The sequence below is a fragment of the Pyrus communis genome, chromosome 4 (genome assembly GCF_041283825.1).
Source record: "Pyrus communis isolate YQ-2024b chromosome 4, ASM4128382v1, whole genome shotgun sequence".
Lineage (NCBI taxonomy): Eukaryota > Viridiplantae > Streptophyta > Magnoliopsida > Rosales > Rosaceae > Pyrus > Pyrus communis.
In genome coordinates, this window is record NC_142568.1 from 16410741 (window position 1) to 16424353 (window position 13613).

Genomic DNA, 13613 nt, shown 5'->3' on the forward strand with positions numbered 1-13613 from the left:
GCCGTCTTAGCTCAGCTGGTAGAGCGCGTGGCTTTTAACCACGTGGTCGTGGGTTCGATTCCCACAGACGGCGTTTTGTTTTATTTTTATTTTTATTTTTATTTTTATTTTTATTTTTTTCGGATACAATTAGAAATAAAAATAAGGCCCGATCCATTTGAGGCCGCTAGAAGGCACCTTTGGGCTGTAAAACATAGATTACGCTAGACCCTCCCTTACAATTTATTGCAAAAAGAAAAAATAATTTTCGCACTCTTTCGATTTCCAGCACTTTAAACCTTTGGGCTACAAAACATAGATTATGTTGGGCCTCCTTTACAACTTATTGCAAAAGGAGAATATAATTTATGCGCTCTCTTTTGATTTCCAGCACTTAAACTAAGAGTAAACTACCGATTTTTTCTTGAACTATCACTTAATTTTTCAATTAAAAAGTTCGGGGGGAAATAGAAAATTAAGGACTTAAACTATTTTTTTTTTTGGCCGATTTTTCATTCATTCTATCCAAATTTCTTTTAAATGGAAGCATGTGCACAACATATGAAGGTTGTTCGGTCGCTTCATTCTTTAAAATAATTGAAAACCTTATATTTCTAAAATATAAACCTATGCAAATATGTGTGATTTTATAGTTTGTGTGTCTGAAGGTCTATCGAAGTGACGCTTTTGTCCACAAAGGAGAGTTATGTAGTGTGCACATGGCAAGAGTAAACGTTAATTTGGATTGAAATCTATGAAAAACTAATGGTAGAGGGAAATTGAAAGTTAAGTGATAATTCTGGGAGCACATTGACTGTTTAGCCCTTAAAATAATATAGATAATTTAAAATACTATAAATAGAACCACCATGAGAGTGCCTCAGTGGTTGCGGATGAATTCTTGGCCCATATTCACACGGCACGTCTTGGATTTGATTCCTAGCGCTTGTGAATCACACAATGGCCTCTAGAGGGAGACTGAAATGCCTATGAAAATCTTCCCGGCTCCTAAAAAGGTAGACTACCTTTACAAACCACAATTTAGTCCCCCTTTTTAAGAAAGTAATAATATAAATAGTCGAAAATAGGTAACCTTACAAAGAATTCGTGGCCTCTTCACATTTGGCCTAGGATGCAGTGTAAATTGAAGAAACAAGATTTTGATATGATTCCCTAGTATAAATTCAAATTCTACCTACATTTCATGGACATGATACAAGTGGTCCTCTTGACCTCAAAATCTATTTCCGATTCCAAATATGTGACTACTTGATCAAAAGCATATGGAAGGGATAATATGCCAGCAGATTGAATAATTTTGTTTTTTATAAGACAATATTAGATTCTAAACTATTTTACTTTATGGAAACATCAACTTAAACTTAGATGCGGGGACGAATACATGTCTTAACCAACAACATATGATGCGTTAGAGCATCTCCAATGTGTGTTTTATTCTTCTTCAGGCTACTACATTTAAAACCTTAGTCAGAAATTTCACTCAATTGGCCGAAAAATTGGGCTACATCCACCGCATTGGCTAGCATCTTTCTACCTTGGGTAACACAAGATTATGCTACATCCAGTCACAAAAAGTAGTAAGACCCGCATGAAATTAAGAGCACAGTTTGATTTCAAATACATATTTCAATGACTATTTTTTTTACTGTTTGTTTTTTGTTTTCTCAACGGCTAGATTTTTTTTTTTGTCACATATGAAATCCAATGGTGCATAAGCGATGAAATATAACTTTGTCAGAATTTGAGTTTTTTTTTTAAATTGACAAATTTATAATAAAAAAAAATATTAAAGATAACTCGTCCAAAAATCAACTTCAGAAAAGTTAAGACAAAAATAACTTCATTGTGTAATCAAATTATTACATAGATAAATATATAACTCCATATAGAGCCTGAAAGGTATATTATTCCTCATTAGGAGAGATTCTTTTTTAGAACCTCAAATATTCCTCGTAGCTCCAAAATGCACTATATCCACCATTTTTTTAGCCTCATATAAAACCCTCATCAAAAATGCTTTTAGAAGAATATAAGCCAATTGTGTCATGAACTACAAAGACCTTTGCAGTTTGCCCCAATAGGATTTTTATTTTATTTGTCACCGAAAGTTGTGAGATAATGTGGTGGATAAGGTATAAATGCCAAGCAACTTTTCCTCTTTACCAATTTTACTACTTTTAAAATAATAATAAAATATAAAAAATGGATGGCGAACCACGATTATCTTCTCATTTCAAACCCGAAAGAGATTAGTTAAGAATTGCACCTACCCAATTTTACCATTTTTAGTCAATGGAGTACTATTGTCCTCTGTTTTTTGGGCACCAACGTTTTCTACCGATCTACACAGAACCTAGCACCGCCCTCTAGGGGTTGTTTTGAAGCATTGGGCTTTTAGTTATGGAAGCAAATAATAATGCTCCAATTTTAGCATCTTGACACATCCATCTTTGGTTTAATTTCAATGAAATCTGCACCGTCCATTCAATATTTTGTGTGAAATTTGCTTGTATATAAATGTGCACAAAAAGGGCCACAAAATTTGATTGCAAAGACATGCAAGAAAGCAAGTAGACAAACAATGTTAATTGCCACAAAGGGGGTATGAAATTGAAGGGCATCCAAGATATTAGCAACTTGTGTTGTGTTGTGACCATCGGATAGGAACCATTTGGCAACATATGTTCGCGCAATCCACAATGTGGTAGCCTATATCGTAATTGGGACCTGTTTTAATTGTTCTTTTGAGAATATATCTTTATAGAAAACACTTCAACTCATAAAAAGCTATTAAAAATATTTCAGTTATTTACAAGCTAGACTTGAATCAAGTTTAAACCAATAGAAAATGGTGGCTAGAAGGAAGAAATTTCAAACATTAAAGTTTGACATCGAAACTTCTATGGTGCTCCGGAGTATCCAATACTCTGAAACTTTCAACCGTTAAATTTAAGTTTTTATTTTTTAAATAGAAAAAATAACGGTTAAAATTTCAAAATACCATAGAAAATCTTTGGAGCATCAAATTTAAACTGCCGTGGTACAAGATGGTTAAAGAAGAGTAATTATGGACAAGTCTGAATGAGGAGAGATTTTTCAATGTGACTGACATTATATAAATGGTGAGATACGTATATTAAAAAGTTAATAACTTAAAAAATAAAAATTTTCACCACTTATATAAAAACACGTGGTGTACCAACCATATTCCCGTCACAATAAAAAAAATTCTCCTGAATGAGTGGCAGTGGCAGATGGTATCACCAATAAGGGTTTGCTGCTCGCATTGTCTACCTCAGACTGGTTGGTGCTAAATCTGCCAATCACATATGAATAATGCATTCAAACATCTTTTTTTTCAATTTTATCTCCATTTTTAAAAGAAGATATTGTCGACGCTCTAAATTATGAGATCTTTTAAGTCTATATTTCTAATTATTTGAAGTGTAGATAACTTATTTGAAGTGCTAATTACGGCTCATTCCTCCCAAATGAATTTATGATACTGTGGGACCTAATTAATTTGAGAGAGTTAAGACGCTAGAGTTTTTCTACAAGAGATTCAAGAATAAAAACTTTGCACTCATCCTAGTTCACGCAACATTTAATTTGTAATTAGCGTAAAAAGACCATAAAAGAAATAATTTGTAATTACCGCTACTTTACTCAAAATTTATCATAAGCTTATTTGAGTAAAGTAGCTTTTCGGTAAGCCGAGTCTCTTAAACTCAAGTCCAAATACTCAATACAAAAACTTGTACCAAAATCTAAAAGAATGAGCAACGTACGTGGCACATACTACAGACGACATCAACTTACTACCATGGTAGCCTCTTGTGTCTTGGCACAAAGAAGGTATGAGAAGAGAAATTAAGACATTGTAATTTGTAAGAACCAACTTGGGAAATTAGGGGGAAAGGGGGAAAATAAATATAAAATAGGGTGGACCAAGTGGTGGTAAGTTGATACCATCTTTCTTCGTTTAGGCTTTTTAAAATTCAAGTTTCGACATGCATGGCCCTCCTCACAATCTGCTAGATTTCCTCATATGGAGCCATTTCTTCTTCTCTATCAGTATCCTATGTAACAAAACGTCATGAAATATCAAAAACTTAATTGCACCTCCATCCTTTTCAACTCTAAATTATCACCATTTTTTATTTCTATTTTTCATTGTGTATTTATATGGACAATTTGTTTACAGATAGGCATGGTTCTGTAGTCGAAGCAACTTCTAACACTTTCGTGTACCCATCGGACGATAGCCTTTTCCAGGGTTCCTTAACATTCTATAGATGCATTCGAAAAAGGTGGATAACCGTGACTTGCCACCAGTTGTCCCCCTTTTAAAAGAAAAAAAAATATTCTATAGATGGGTTTGATGCGACCGTTAATTCATTTGGTGGCGATAATTCTTGAGATTTAAGCTTACGGGTCATCTGATGAAAAATGCATTCCCCCATCGAAATCATGTTAAAATAAATTACTTATATTGAATTGTCGAATTCCTAATTGCATCGAGACCATTTGTAATAAAACTCAGACGTTCCAGGTAGTGCAAGTAATCAAATTGAAGGGAATTTTGCATAAGTACCACCTGAACTTCAAAATATGTGCGCAAATTCCACCTAAACTATCAATATATTTAGTAGTGTATTGTAGGTTTTGCGTTGTGGAGGCAAGGCAGCAATCGATCTTAATTTGGGTGATGCATGTATGTTTTTAATTTGTGTAGCTTTTGCCCGCAATGTTGTTTTTCTTAGACGCATATGATGTAACGTTGAAGTTTATCGAATACAATTTATATTTTAATAAATAAAACACAATGAATCCATCGAAAAGAAAATATAAAAGTAACCCATAAACAGAAATTAAATTTGCAAAAAAAAGAAAAAGGAAATGAAATATACTAACTGAAATATATATCATATAAAATTCTAGAAAAGATATGGGTAGAGCTGCGGGCTGCACGTTGGTTATTTGCAGCCGCTTCAACTCCTTTTACACGCACTATTTGGCCGGATCACCTAAATTTTTACCAGCCTCCCACTCAAACCTAAAAAAAAAAAAAAGCACCAAAAGTAAAAAGTTGCCGCACACCACACTTGCAAAAGAAGTCGCTTTTCGACCATCTTACCACCCAATTTTAACTTTTAACCCCACATCATCTAATACTTTTACTTTTATACTCCCACCGCTTCCAAATTTTCCCGGGAAAATTAAGGAAAATCAGATGGCGGGAAATTAAACTTTGATGATTTAAAAAAAAAGTTAAAAACCCAAAAGGAAAATTAAAAATAGTGGATAAACTTTTTTTTCCCTTCTTAATTTTAGACCCGGAAATTCTTGCCGGTGAAAGTTTGTCCGAACTGCCAATCAGCGGGTGCCACGTTGTGGGAGGTGGATGTGCGCCTGTCACTGCCCGTGACTCGAAACGACAGGGTCTGGCCCACCAGGTCTGCGTTGGATTGCCAGTTTTGTCCCCAGTTGCGGCTCATCGGCATCCACCCAGTGTTCGCGCCTTTTACGCTCACCCTCACGATATCCCCTGCGCCCGCGACGTTGGTGATCAGAACCAGGTTGAAGTAACGGAAACCGTTAATTGTGAATCTCACTCCGCCTTGCTTTCTGCACGGAACTCTGTAAAAAAGCAAATAATAAGAAAATATTAAACGGAGTCAAAGTATAATTACTGCGGTTAAAAAATGGCTTGAGTAGGTTTGACTGGTAAATTTCCGATGCGGAAATGGTGCGATTCCCCATAAAGTTAGTACCTTTTCAATACACGCGTCGAACGGCGTGAATTGACTTGAAATTATATGAGCCGTAACCCAGTTGAAAGACCTATCTACCCTTCATGCCTTGGCTAAATTACACTCAACTAACCAAGTCAATAGGGTTTCCTAAAGTGAGGCTGGTATGGTCATTTTCTAAGCAAGAGGGAAAGGGGAAATCGTATTCCCGTTGGTTATTTTGGGGTGGGTACACGATGTAAAATGTGACGGATGCTCAACTAACAGAAGAAGGGTTCGGACATTAAGGTCTGTTTGGTTCACGAGAAAATAAAAACATTTATGCTGTTTGGTTAATAAGAAAACAAGAATGTTCTTAACTGAGGAGCACTAAAGTCTAGGCTGGTTTCTCGGGGACCAAACATGATTTTAGAAAGCAATAAAGAAAGCAACGGCGAGGGTATTTCCGTCCAAACGAAAAATAAACACAGAAAAAGCGAAAGAAAAGGAGACTCAAGGGACTGTGACAGTAAGTTTGGTACACTCACCGGCGGTAAGAGACGGGGACGATGCCGGCCTTGTACTCGGCGATCTTGAGGAACATGGGCATGGCGAGGTCGAAGTGGGTGCGGGGAGGGTTGCACCACCCGCCGTCGTCGCTGGGCTGAGCGAAGTTAGGAGGGCAGAAGTTGGTGGCGGTGACTAAGATGGAGGGGTTGCCTGGGTGGCACCACCTGGGGTCGTCGCCGCACTTAATCTCGAAGCAGGCGCCGCAGCTAAGGCCATTGTTGAACAGAGCAGTGCTCAGTGCCGCCGTGTTCACGCCGTAGCCTTGGCTGTAGAGGTTTCCGTACCCGCAAGCGCCACCTGTAAGATAAAGAGACAAATGGGGGTTTTAGGAGGCTAAGAGCCTGAGATTTTGAGTAGAAAACAAGAAAGTAAAACATGGGTTTTGCAAATCAGAGAGAAAAACTTGAAAATTTGAGAAATGAAATGGGGGTTTTTGTAAATTTTGTGAAATGGGGTTTTGAGATGAAGAAAATGGGTACGTACCCATGGTTCCAGAGGCGTCGTTGCCACCGTAGAAGGTGGCGTGGGCGCCCTCCCATGGGCCACCGGTGTAAACTCCTGGAATTCTAGCGTTGGCCGCCATGAAGAGTGAGAGCATGAAAGCAATGTAGAGCACGCGAAGGGAGGCCATTGCCGGAGAGAGAGAAAGGGGAGTGAGAAAGCAGAGAGAGGAGAGAGAGTGATGAATAGGATTGGTGTTGGGGCGAATAGAAAGCGGGAAGAAGGTGGGGGTACTTATGGAGGTTGCGAGCACGCATTAGGGTTCTGGATATAATTTACCCCTCTAATTAATGCCCACTCTCATATCTATTTATTTATTTATTTTTAAAAACATTTATAATTCTTTTTTTCTTTTCTTTTTTTTAAATTTCTTGTTTTCATATTTTCCATTGGGAAAACATGAATTGACGTGCATGTGCACCACACATGGGCTCTCTTCATGTTGATTTTGTTCGGTCCAGTGGGGGCAAGTTAAAGAACCAATGGGAGAGAGGGGGATTCAATGAGATAACTTGACTATTTCTGAAATCTCAAATTATAAAATTCAAATTACAATCCATAATTAATGTGGCAATTTGTTTTATGTTAAATTTTATCATTCTCTAATCGAATTGTCAAATATCATTTTATTATTTAAATAAAGCTTTAAATGGTCCTAATTATTAGAAAATATAGAAACAAAATTTTGTTTGGTTGAAATGTTAGTAGAATAAGAGACCTCTCATTAAAATGAATTAAAAATAGGATAATATTAGGGAGACCAAAACTTTAAACCAAATTTGCAAATTAAATGATGTGTCACCAATAAGAAATAAGCACGTTACTCAACACTTAAGTAATAATTCAATCATCAATATTCACATCATTTGGTTTACAAAATTTGGTTTAGAAATTTGGTTTACAAAATTTGACATTGATGTTAACTATGACTTCAAATTACAAAGCCTTTAAATCCAGTCAGCAAATAACAACTATGTTGGATAGACTTTTGATGTCAAATATGCACAGTGGGTTCCACCTAGAATTTTGACATCTCCCTTGAAGATGTTCTACACATTCTATTTTTTTTCTTGCTACACATTCATGTTTAATTATATTGGTTGTTTTCATTTGATTTATTCAATCCGATAGTAAGAAAGGTTAAAAATGATATTAAAAAATCAGTTCTCATCCTACCTAGCACGAAATTAATTGTGAAGCTAGGCAGGGCCAACCCCATTTGATTTTTCAGATTGATGAGGGAACCTTAAGTATCATTAATCCAGCCACTTAGTACTACGGTCTAGTACTGTTCCTCTTCACTTGCAAGTGAGAAATCTTAGGTTCGATTCTAGGCAAAAGCGAATTATCTACACTAAACGGGGAATGGGGTGGGCTTGGTCTTACAATGGGCTAACAATAATTTGATTCAAATTCGCATTTGGTGAGAATCTGTGACATCCCACATCGCCCAGGGGAGTGATCCTTAAATGTATATTCCGATCCCTACCTAGCGCGAGGCCTTTTGGGAGCTCACTGGCTTCGGGTTCCTTAGGAACTCCGAAGTTAAGCGAGAAGGGGGCTAGAGCAATCCCATGATGGGTGACCCACTGGGAAGTTGCTCGTGAGTTCCCAAAAACAAAACCGTGAGGGAATGGTAAGCCCAAAGCGGACAATATCGTGCTACGGTGGTGGAGCGGGCCCGGGAAGTGATCCGCCCTGGGCCGGGATGTGACAAATTGGTATCAGAGCCTAACCCTGGCCGCTTGTGTGCCGACGAGGACGTCGGGCCCCTAAGGGGGGTGGATTGTGACATCCCACATCGCCCAGGGGAGTGATCCTTAAATGTATATTCCAATCCCTACCTAGCGCGAGGCCTTTTGGGAGCTCACTGGCTTCGGGTTCCTTAGGAACTCCGAAGTTAAGCGAGAAGGGGGCTAGAGCAATCCCATGATGGGTGACCCACTGGGAAGTTGCTCGTGAGTTCCCAAAAACAAAACCGTGAGGGAATGGTAAGCCCAAAGCGGACAATATCGTGCTACGGTGGTGGAGCGGGCCCGGGAAGTGATCCGCCCCGGGTCGGGATGTGACAGAATCGAACCTAAGACCTCTCACTTATAAGTGAAGAGGAATACCACTAGATCGTAGTACTAATTGACGGCTATTTTTTAATAATTAACAATTATCTATGCCTTAATTTGGACCTCCATGTAATACAATGAGTAACCTCATGATTCAGGCTTTTGCATGAAGATATTGGAAACATGATCTCCTAGAGGATGTAGGAAGATGAACAGTTCGGATTGTTGATATTACATTTCGAAATTTATCAATAGTGAAAATATAGCTCGAAGTTTATAAAGTCCCTAGAAACTATATAACATCAACTCATATTTTAGTTAACCGTAAATATCGGAATGTTATATCAACGATCTGAACCGTTCATTTTTCTACATTGCTAAAAGATCACTTTTCAGAAAAGAAAATCTAAAAAATGAAATTCGGTGAGTAGAATAAAGCGTAAACAACAATCGACAGTTAAATTTAAATCTAAAGTTTATGGATTATGGTGTCGAATTTAGGAGTTGACCCTTCACGAAAGTTGTAAAGCTTGCCATTACGAGTGATTGTATTTTTTTTTTTTCACATTTGTCACACTTCTACAATAATTATTATTTATTTTATTTATTTTGCACTCAAATAAAAAACACTATTCATGAGATTTGGAGAGTTTTAAAAATGTAAACTACCATGTAACAATCGTCTAAGCGTAGAGGATGCAATCATGAGTCTGCTTTCACATTTTTCAAACTTATACATTATTGATTATGAATTTTATTTATTTTGAACTTCCTTAAAAAATACTATCCATGAGGGTCTGTATGGTTTTAAAAATTCAAATGATGTTGTACTTATCCTCAAAGCATAGATGATGTGATCACAAGGGTTTGCATATTTTTTTTCACATTTTTTGCACTTGCAAATTAATTATTATAATTTTTAATGTGTTTGATATTTTTTTTAATGTGTTCTATAATTTTTTTAATCTCACTGTTTGCCTATAGTATACTAAAAAATAAACAAATAAAACTTAAAATTTTAAAGAACAATTTAAAATATACACCAATTTATGCATAAGACGGTCTTATTTTCCTCATATATTAATTAATGAATATGCAGCAAAGTCAAAAATAGCAACAACAATGCAGCAAAACTGCAAAAAAAAAAAAGAGGAAACGTAAAATCTAGCAGCATCTAGATGTCAATCTTCCTCAAATTAAGGGATTAGACTTAATAGAGAATCTCATGGAAAGAGTTTATATAGAATAATAATAATACAATAATACATATTTAATAAACAATATATACAAATCCACTATAGCTATTGTATTTTATAGTAAGTTTTTTTAGTAGTTTAAAAAATTAAAATCATCACAATAATTTTTTTTCTTATTGTGTCGAAATAGGTTACTTATCTGGCGCTGCAGCCTATGAATTTTGTTTCAACAGCTGCTGTCACATCCCCGCCCGGGCCGCCACCACATCTTGGGCTCGACTCCACCGTAGCACGATATTGTCCGCTTTAGGCCTCGACCACACCCTCATGGTTTTGTTTCTGGGAGCTCACATGAGAACTTCCTACTGGGTCACCCATCATGGGAGTGCTCTTGCGCCCTACTCGCTTAACTTCCGAGTTCCAATGGAACCCGAAGCCAATGAGCTCCCAAAAGGCTCGTGCTGGGTAGAGATGGGAAAATACATATAAAGCTTACAAGATCCACTCCCATGGGCGATGTGGGATGTTACAATCTTACCCCTTCAGGGGCTCGACGTCCTCGTCGGCACACGTCCGCTCGGGGATTGGCTTTGATACCAAATTGTCACATCCCGTCCCAGGCCCCCACCACATCCCCGGCTCGACTTCACCATAGCACGATATTGTCCGTTTTGGGTCTCGACCGCTCCCTAATGGTTTTGTTTCTAGGAGCTCACATGAGAACTTCTTAGTGGGTCACCCATCATGGGAGTGCTCTCGCGCGCTACTCGTTTAACTTCGGAGTTCTGATGGAATCAGAAACCAATGAGCTCCTGAAAGGCCTCGTGCTAGGTAAAGATGGGAATATACATATAAGATTTACATGATCCACTCCCCTGGGCGATGTGGGATGTTACAGCTGCTACCCGGGATATCTACAGATAATGAGAAGCTTAAAAAATGAAGGAAGAAAAACTTGTTGGAAGAGAAATATGCCTTGAAGAAGCAAGCCCATTTCAGAGAAAGCCATTGCTAGCTAGCCTAGCCTAGCTAGCGTTTTTCCGTGTGTCACCCTCGTGTAAACCTGTTAAGGACGCGTTATGAAATGGGTTCTTATTATGTGACCAAATAATGATCCAATTAGTTATCATGTTAACCTGAAACTTATTATCTTCATATCGTTTACGTGTCGTGTTAAAGGAAAAAAAAAAAACTATAATTATTTGTGATATTACTTTCACTCATTTACTTTTTCTTTCTAAACATTTATGTATATTTTCGTCTCTTGATTCTCCTATAATTTATTTAATTTAAAAGTTATAAATTAACAATTTTTTGATGTCTTGTAATCATGATAATAACTTCAGCGATGTGTGATCTCAGTAATACGTTTAGTCAATTATTTTTCAATGTTAACCACCAAGGGGTGGCCAGTGGTTCGGGATGAATTTTAGTTTCATATTTCACACAACTCATATTGAGTTTGATTCCTAACGCTGATGAATTGCAAGATGGTAGTCAGGACGGGGCTGAAAAGAATTTACTGGGCTCCCAAAAGGGTGGAGCCACCAACTTGTCTGTTAAAAAAAAAAAATATATATATATATATTCAACGTTGTTTATTACAAGATATGTAGCGGCGCGCTCTCCATCCCACCAAAAGCATGAAAATCTTGTATCGATCCACAATTTGTCCGATGTAAGTTGTGAGATTTGTTTAAATACCAAACCCATTAAGGAAAACCAAACAGTAATGAAACTAATTGATTCTTTTTGCTCAAAGAATGCTTGAGAATATGTACTCTCACTCTCTCTCTCTCTCTCTCTCTCTCTCTCTCTCTACCTTATCCTTTTAGTATATGAACTTTTCCCCAACTTGTAATTTGGGGAAAAAACTAAGTCCAACCAAAGCAGACATGTTTAAAAGATCAAGGAAAACAATACAAAATTTGGGCAGCATAAATTACAAAAAAAAAAAAAAAAAAAAAAAAAAAAAAAATTCCATAGAATTTGTTCAAATTCATGAAGAACAACAGAAAAAAAGGAGTAAGTGGAAGCCACATTTGGCTTGGATCACAAGCTGAGCCATCAGCAATGGCTGCAATTTGTCGAGAAAATTGGCATCTTCCCCTTTTTTTTCATGAAATTAGGTTTGTTTTGTAAAATTGAAAAAACGATAAGAAAGATGAACGTGGGAATCCAAAGCCCCGAGACCACCACCTCCGACTCTCCTCCTAACCTTAACTACAAGCGCACAAGGGACAAAATAGCAACCTTGAGACTCGAGATAAGTTCCAAACTTATGAATCTGCTCGACTACGGTTACAAGTATGGTGAAATTCTCTATAATCTTTTTGGACCCGAAAGAATTAAATAACCGTGATTTGTCACCAATTATCATTTAAATTTTTTTTTTAAAAAAAAACTCAAGGTGTAACGAGCATAAAACTTTGGGACCCAATCTCTCCGTACATCCTCAGCAGGGTAAGAGGCTTAAAAAGGGGTTGAGGACGGTTGGTTCTTTTTGGAATGGTTGCTTCTTTGTATGCAATGAGTAATTTTTCTTTATAGTTGACATGACATTATTTCATACAAATGTTTTTTAATTTCAAACGTTTATTTTTTGTATCATCGTCTAGAGATGATACGTAAGAAGAATTCATTTGATAAGGAGGACGTTTTGTCATCTATATAAATCACTACAAATTGAAATTTCATAATAAAAATATAACTAACATAATCGTTGATTTGTTTAACACATGTGAAAGGATAAACAATCTCTAAATCTAATGATTTTTTTTCGAGAAATAATGTTTTAGATGATAATAAAAAGAATGAACGGTTCTGATTTTAACGTTTGTCGATGAAATGTTGCCATGTCATCTTTGATAGATAAATGAATACTCACATATATAATAATGACTAATTATTGTTTGTAAGCCATATTCATTGTACATAACAATTTATATGAAACGGTTCGCTATTATTATAGTGTGCTAGTCTAACACTGTTCAGTGAAAAAGAGACATACACGAAGCATTACATTATTAAATCATTGACACGACATTGGTAGTGAATCCGTTTTGTAGAAGTTCTCTTTCATCTTGCGGCTCATTGGCAATGAGCCTTAACCATAAGTAGGACCCACCTTGGAGGGTTCACTGTGATGCACAACTCATGCTTACTGGGACGAGCTCGGCTTTTATTCCGAGTTCTCGAGTCCCCTTCCGAGTAAACTAGGTAAACCAACATTTTGGATCAAATTTACAAATTATATGATGTGTTATTAATAAAAATTAAGCACGTTAATCAACATTAATTAATAATTCAATTATAAACAACTACGTCATATGATTTATAAAATATGTTTAAATAGATGTCACTTAGTACTACGGTCTGGTGGTATTCTTCTTCACTGGTAAGTGAGAGGTCTTAGGTTCAATTCTCGTCAAAAACGAATTTGAACCACATTATTACTAACTTATTATGAAGTTTAGCCGACTCTAATGATATCGTTTGTTAAAAAAAAAAAAAAAAAAAAAAAGTGTCTGACTCCCTCCTTTATAATCTAGTTG

General features: G+C 36.6%; 1 protein-coding gene and 1 non-coding gene across 2 annotated transcripts; one reads left to right on the forward strand and one right to left on the reverse strand.

Moving 5' to 3' along the window:
- TRNAK-UUU (transfer RNA lysine (anticodon UUU)) lies at positions 1-73 on the forward strand. The gene has a single exon. It is a non-coding gene; the product is annotated as a tRNA-Lys (tRNA).
- A 4832-nt stretch (positions 74-4905) lies between these two features.
- On the reverse strand, positions 4906-7088 carry LOC137721878 (expansin-A4). Its single transcript, XM_068460906.2, has 3 exons — positions 6786-7088; positions 6281-6599; positions 4906-5640 (listed from the first exon to the last, which is right to left on the reverse strand). The coding sequence occupies exons 1-3, from the start codon at positions 6931-6933 to the stop codon at positions 5331-5333; spliced, it is 777 nt and encodes a 258-aa protein (XP_068317007.2). The 5' UTR covers positions 6934-7088; the 3' UTR covers positions 4906-5330.
- Between the last annotated feature and the right edge of the window lie 6525 nt (positions 7089-13613).

Excerpts from the sequence above, each read along its gene's own strand:
- LOC137721878 (XM_068460906.2), bottom strand. The coding sequence starts at position 6,933 with ATGGCCTCCCTTCGCGTGCTCTACATTGCTTTCATGCTCTCACTCTTC. Across the intron at positions 6,600-6,785 it reads CGACGCCTCTGGAACCATGG|GTGGCGCTTGCGGGTACGGA; the intron begins GTACGTACCCAT and ends TTTATCTTACAG. Across the intron at positions 5,641-6,280 it reads GTCCCCGTCTCTTACCGCCG|AGTTCCGTGCAGAAAGCAAG; the intron begins GTGAGTGTACCA and ends GCTTTTTTACAG.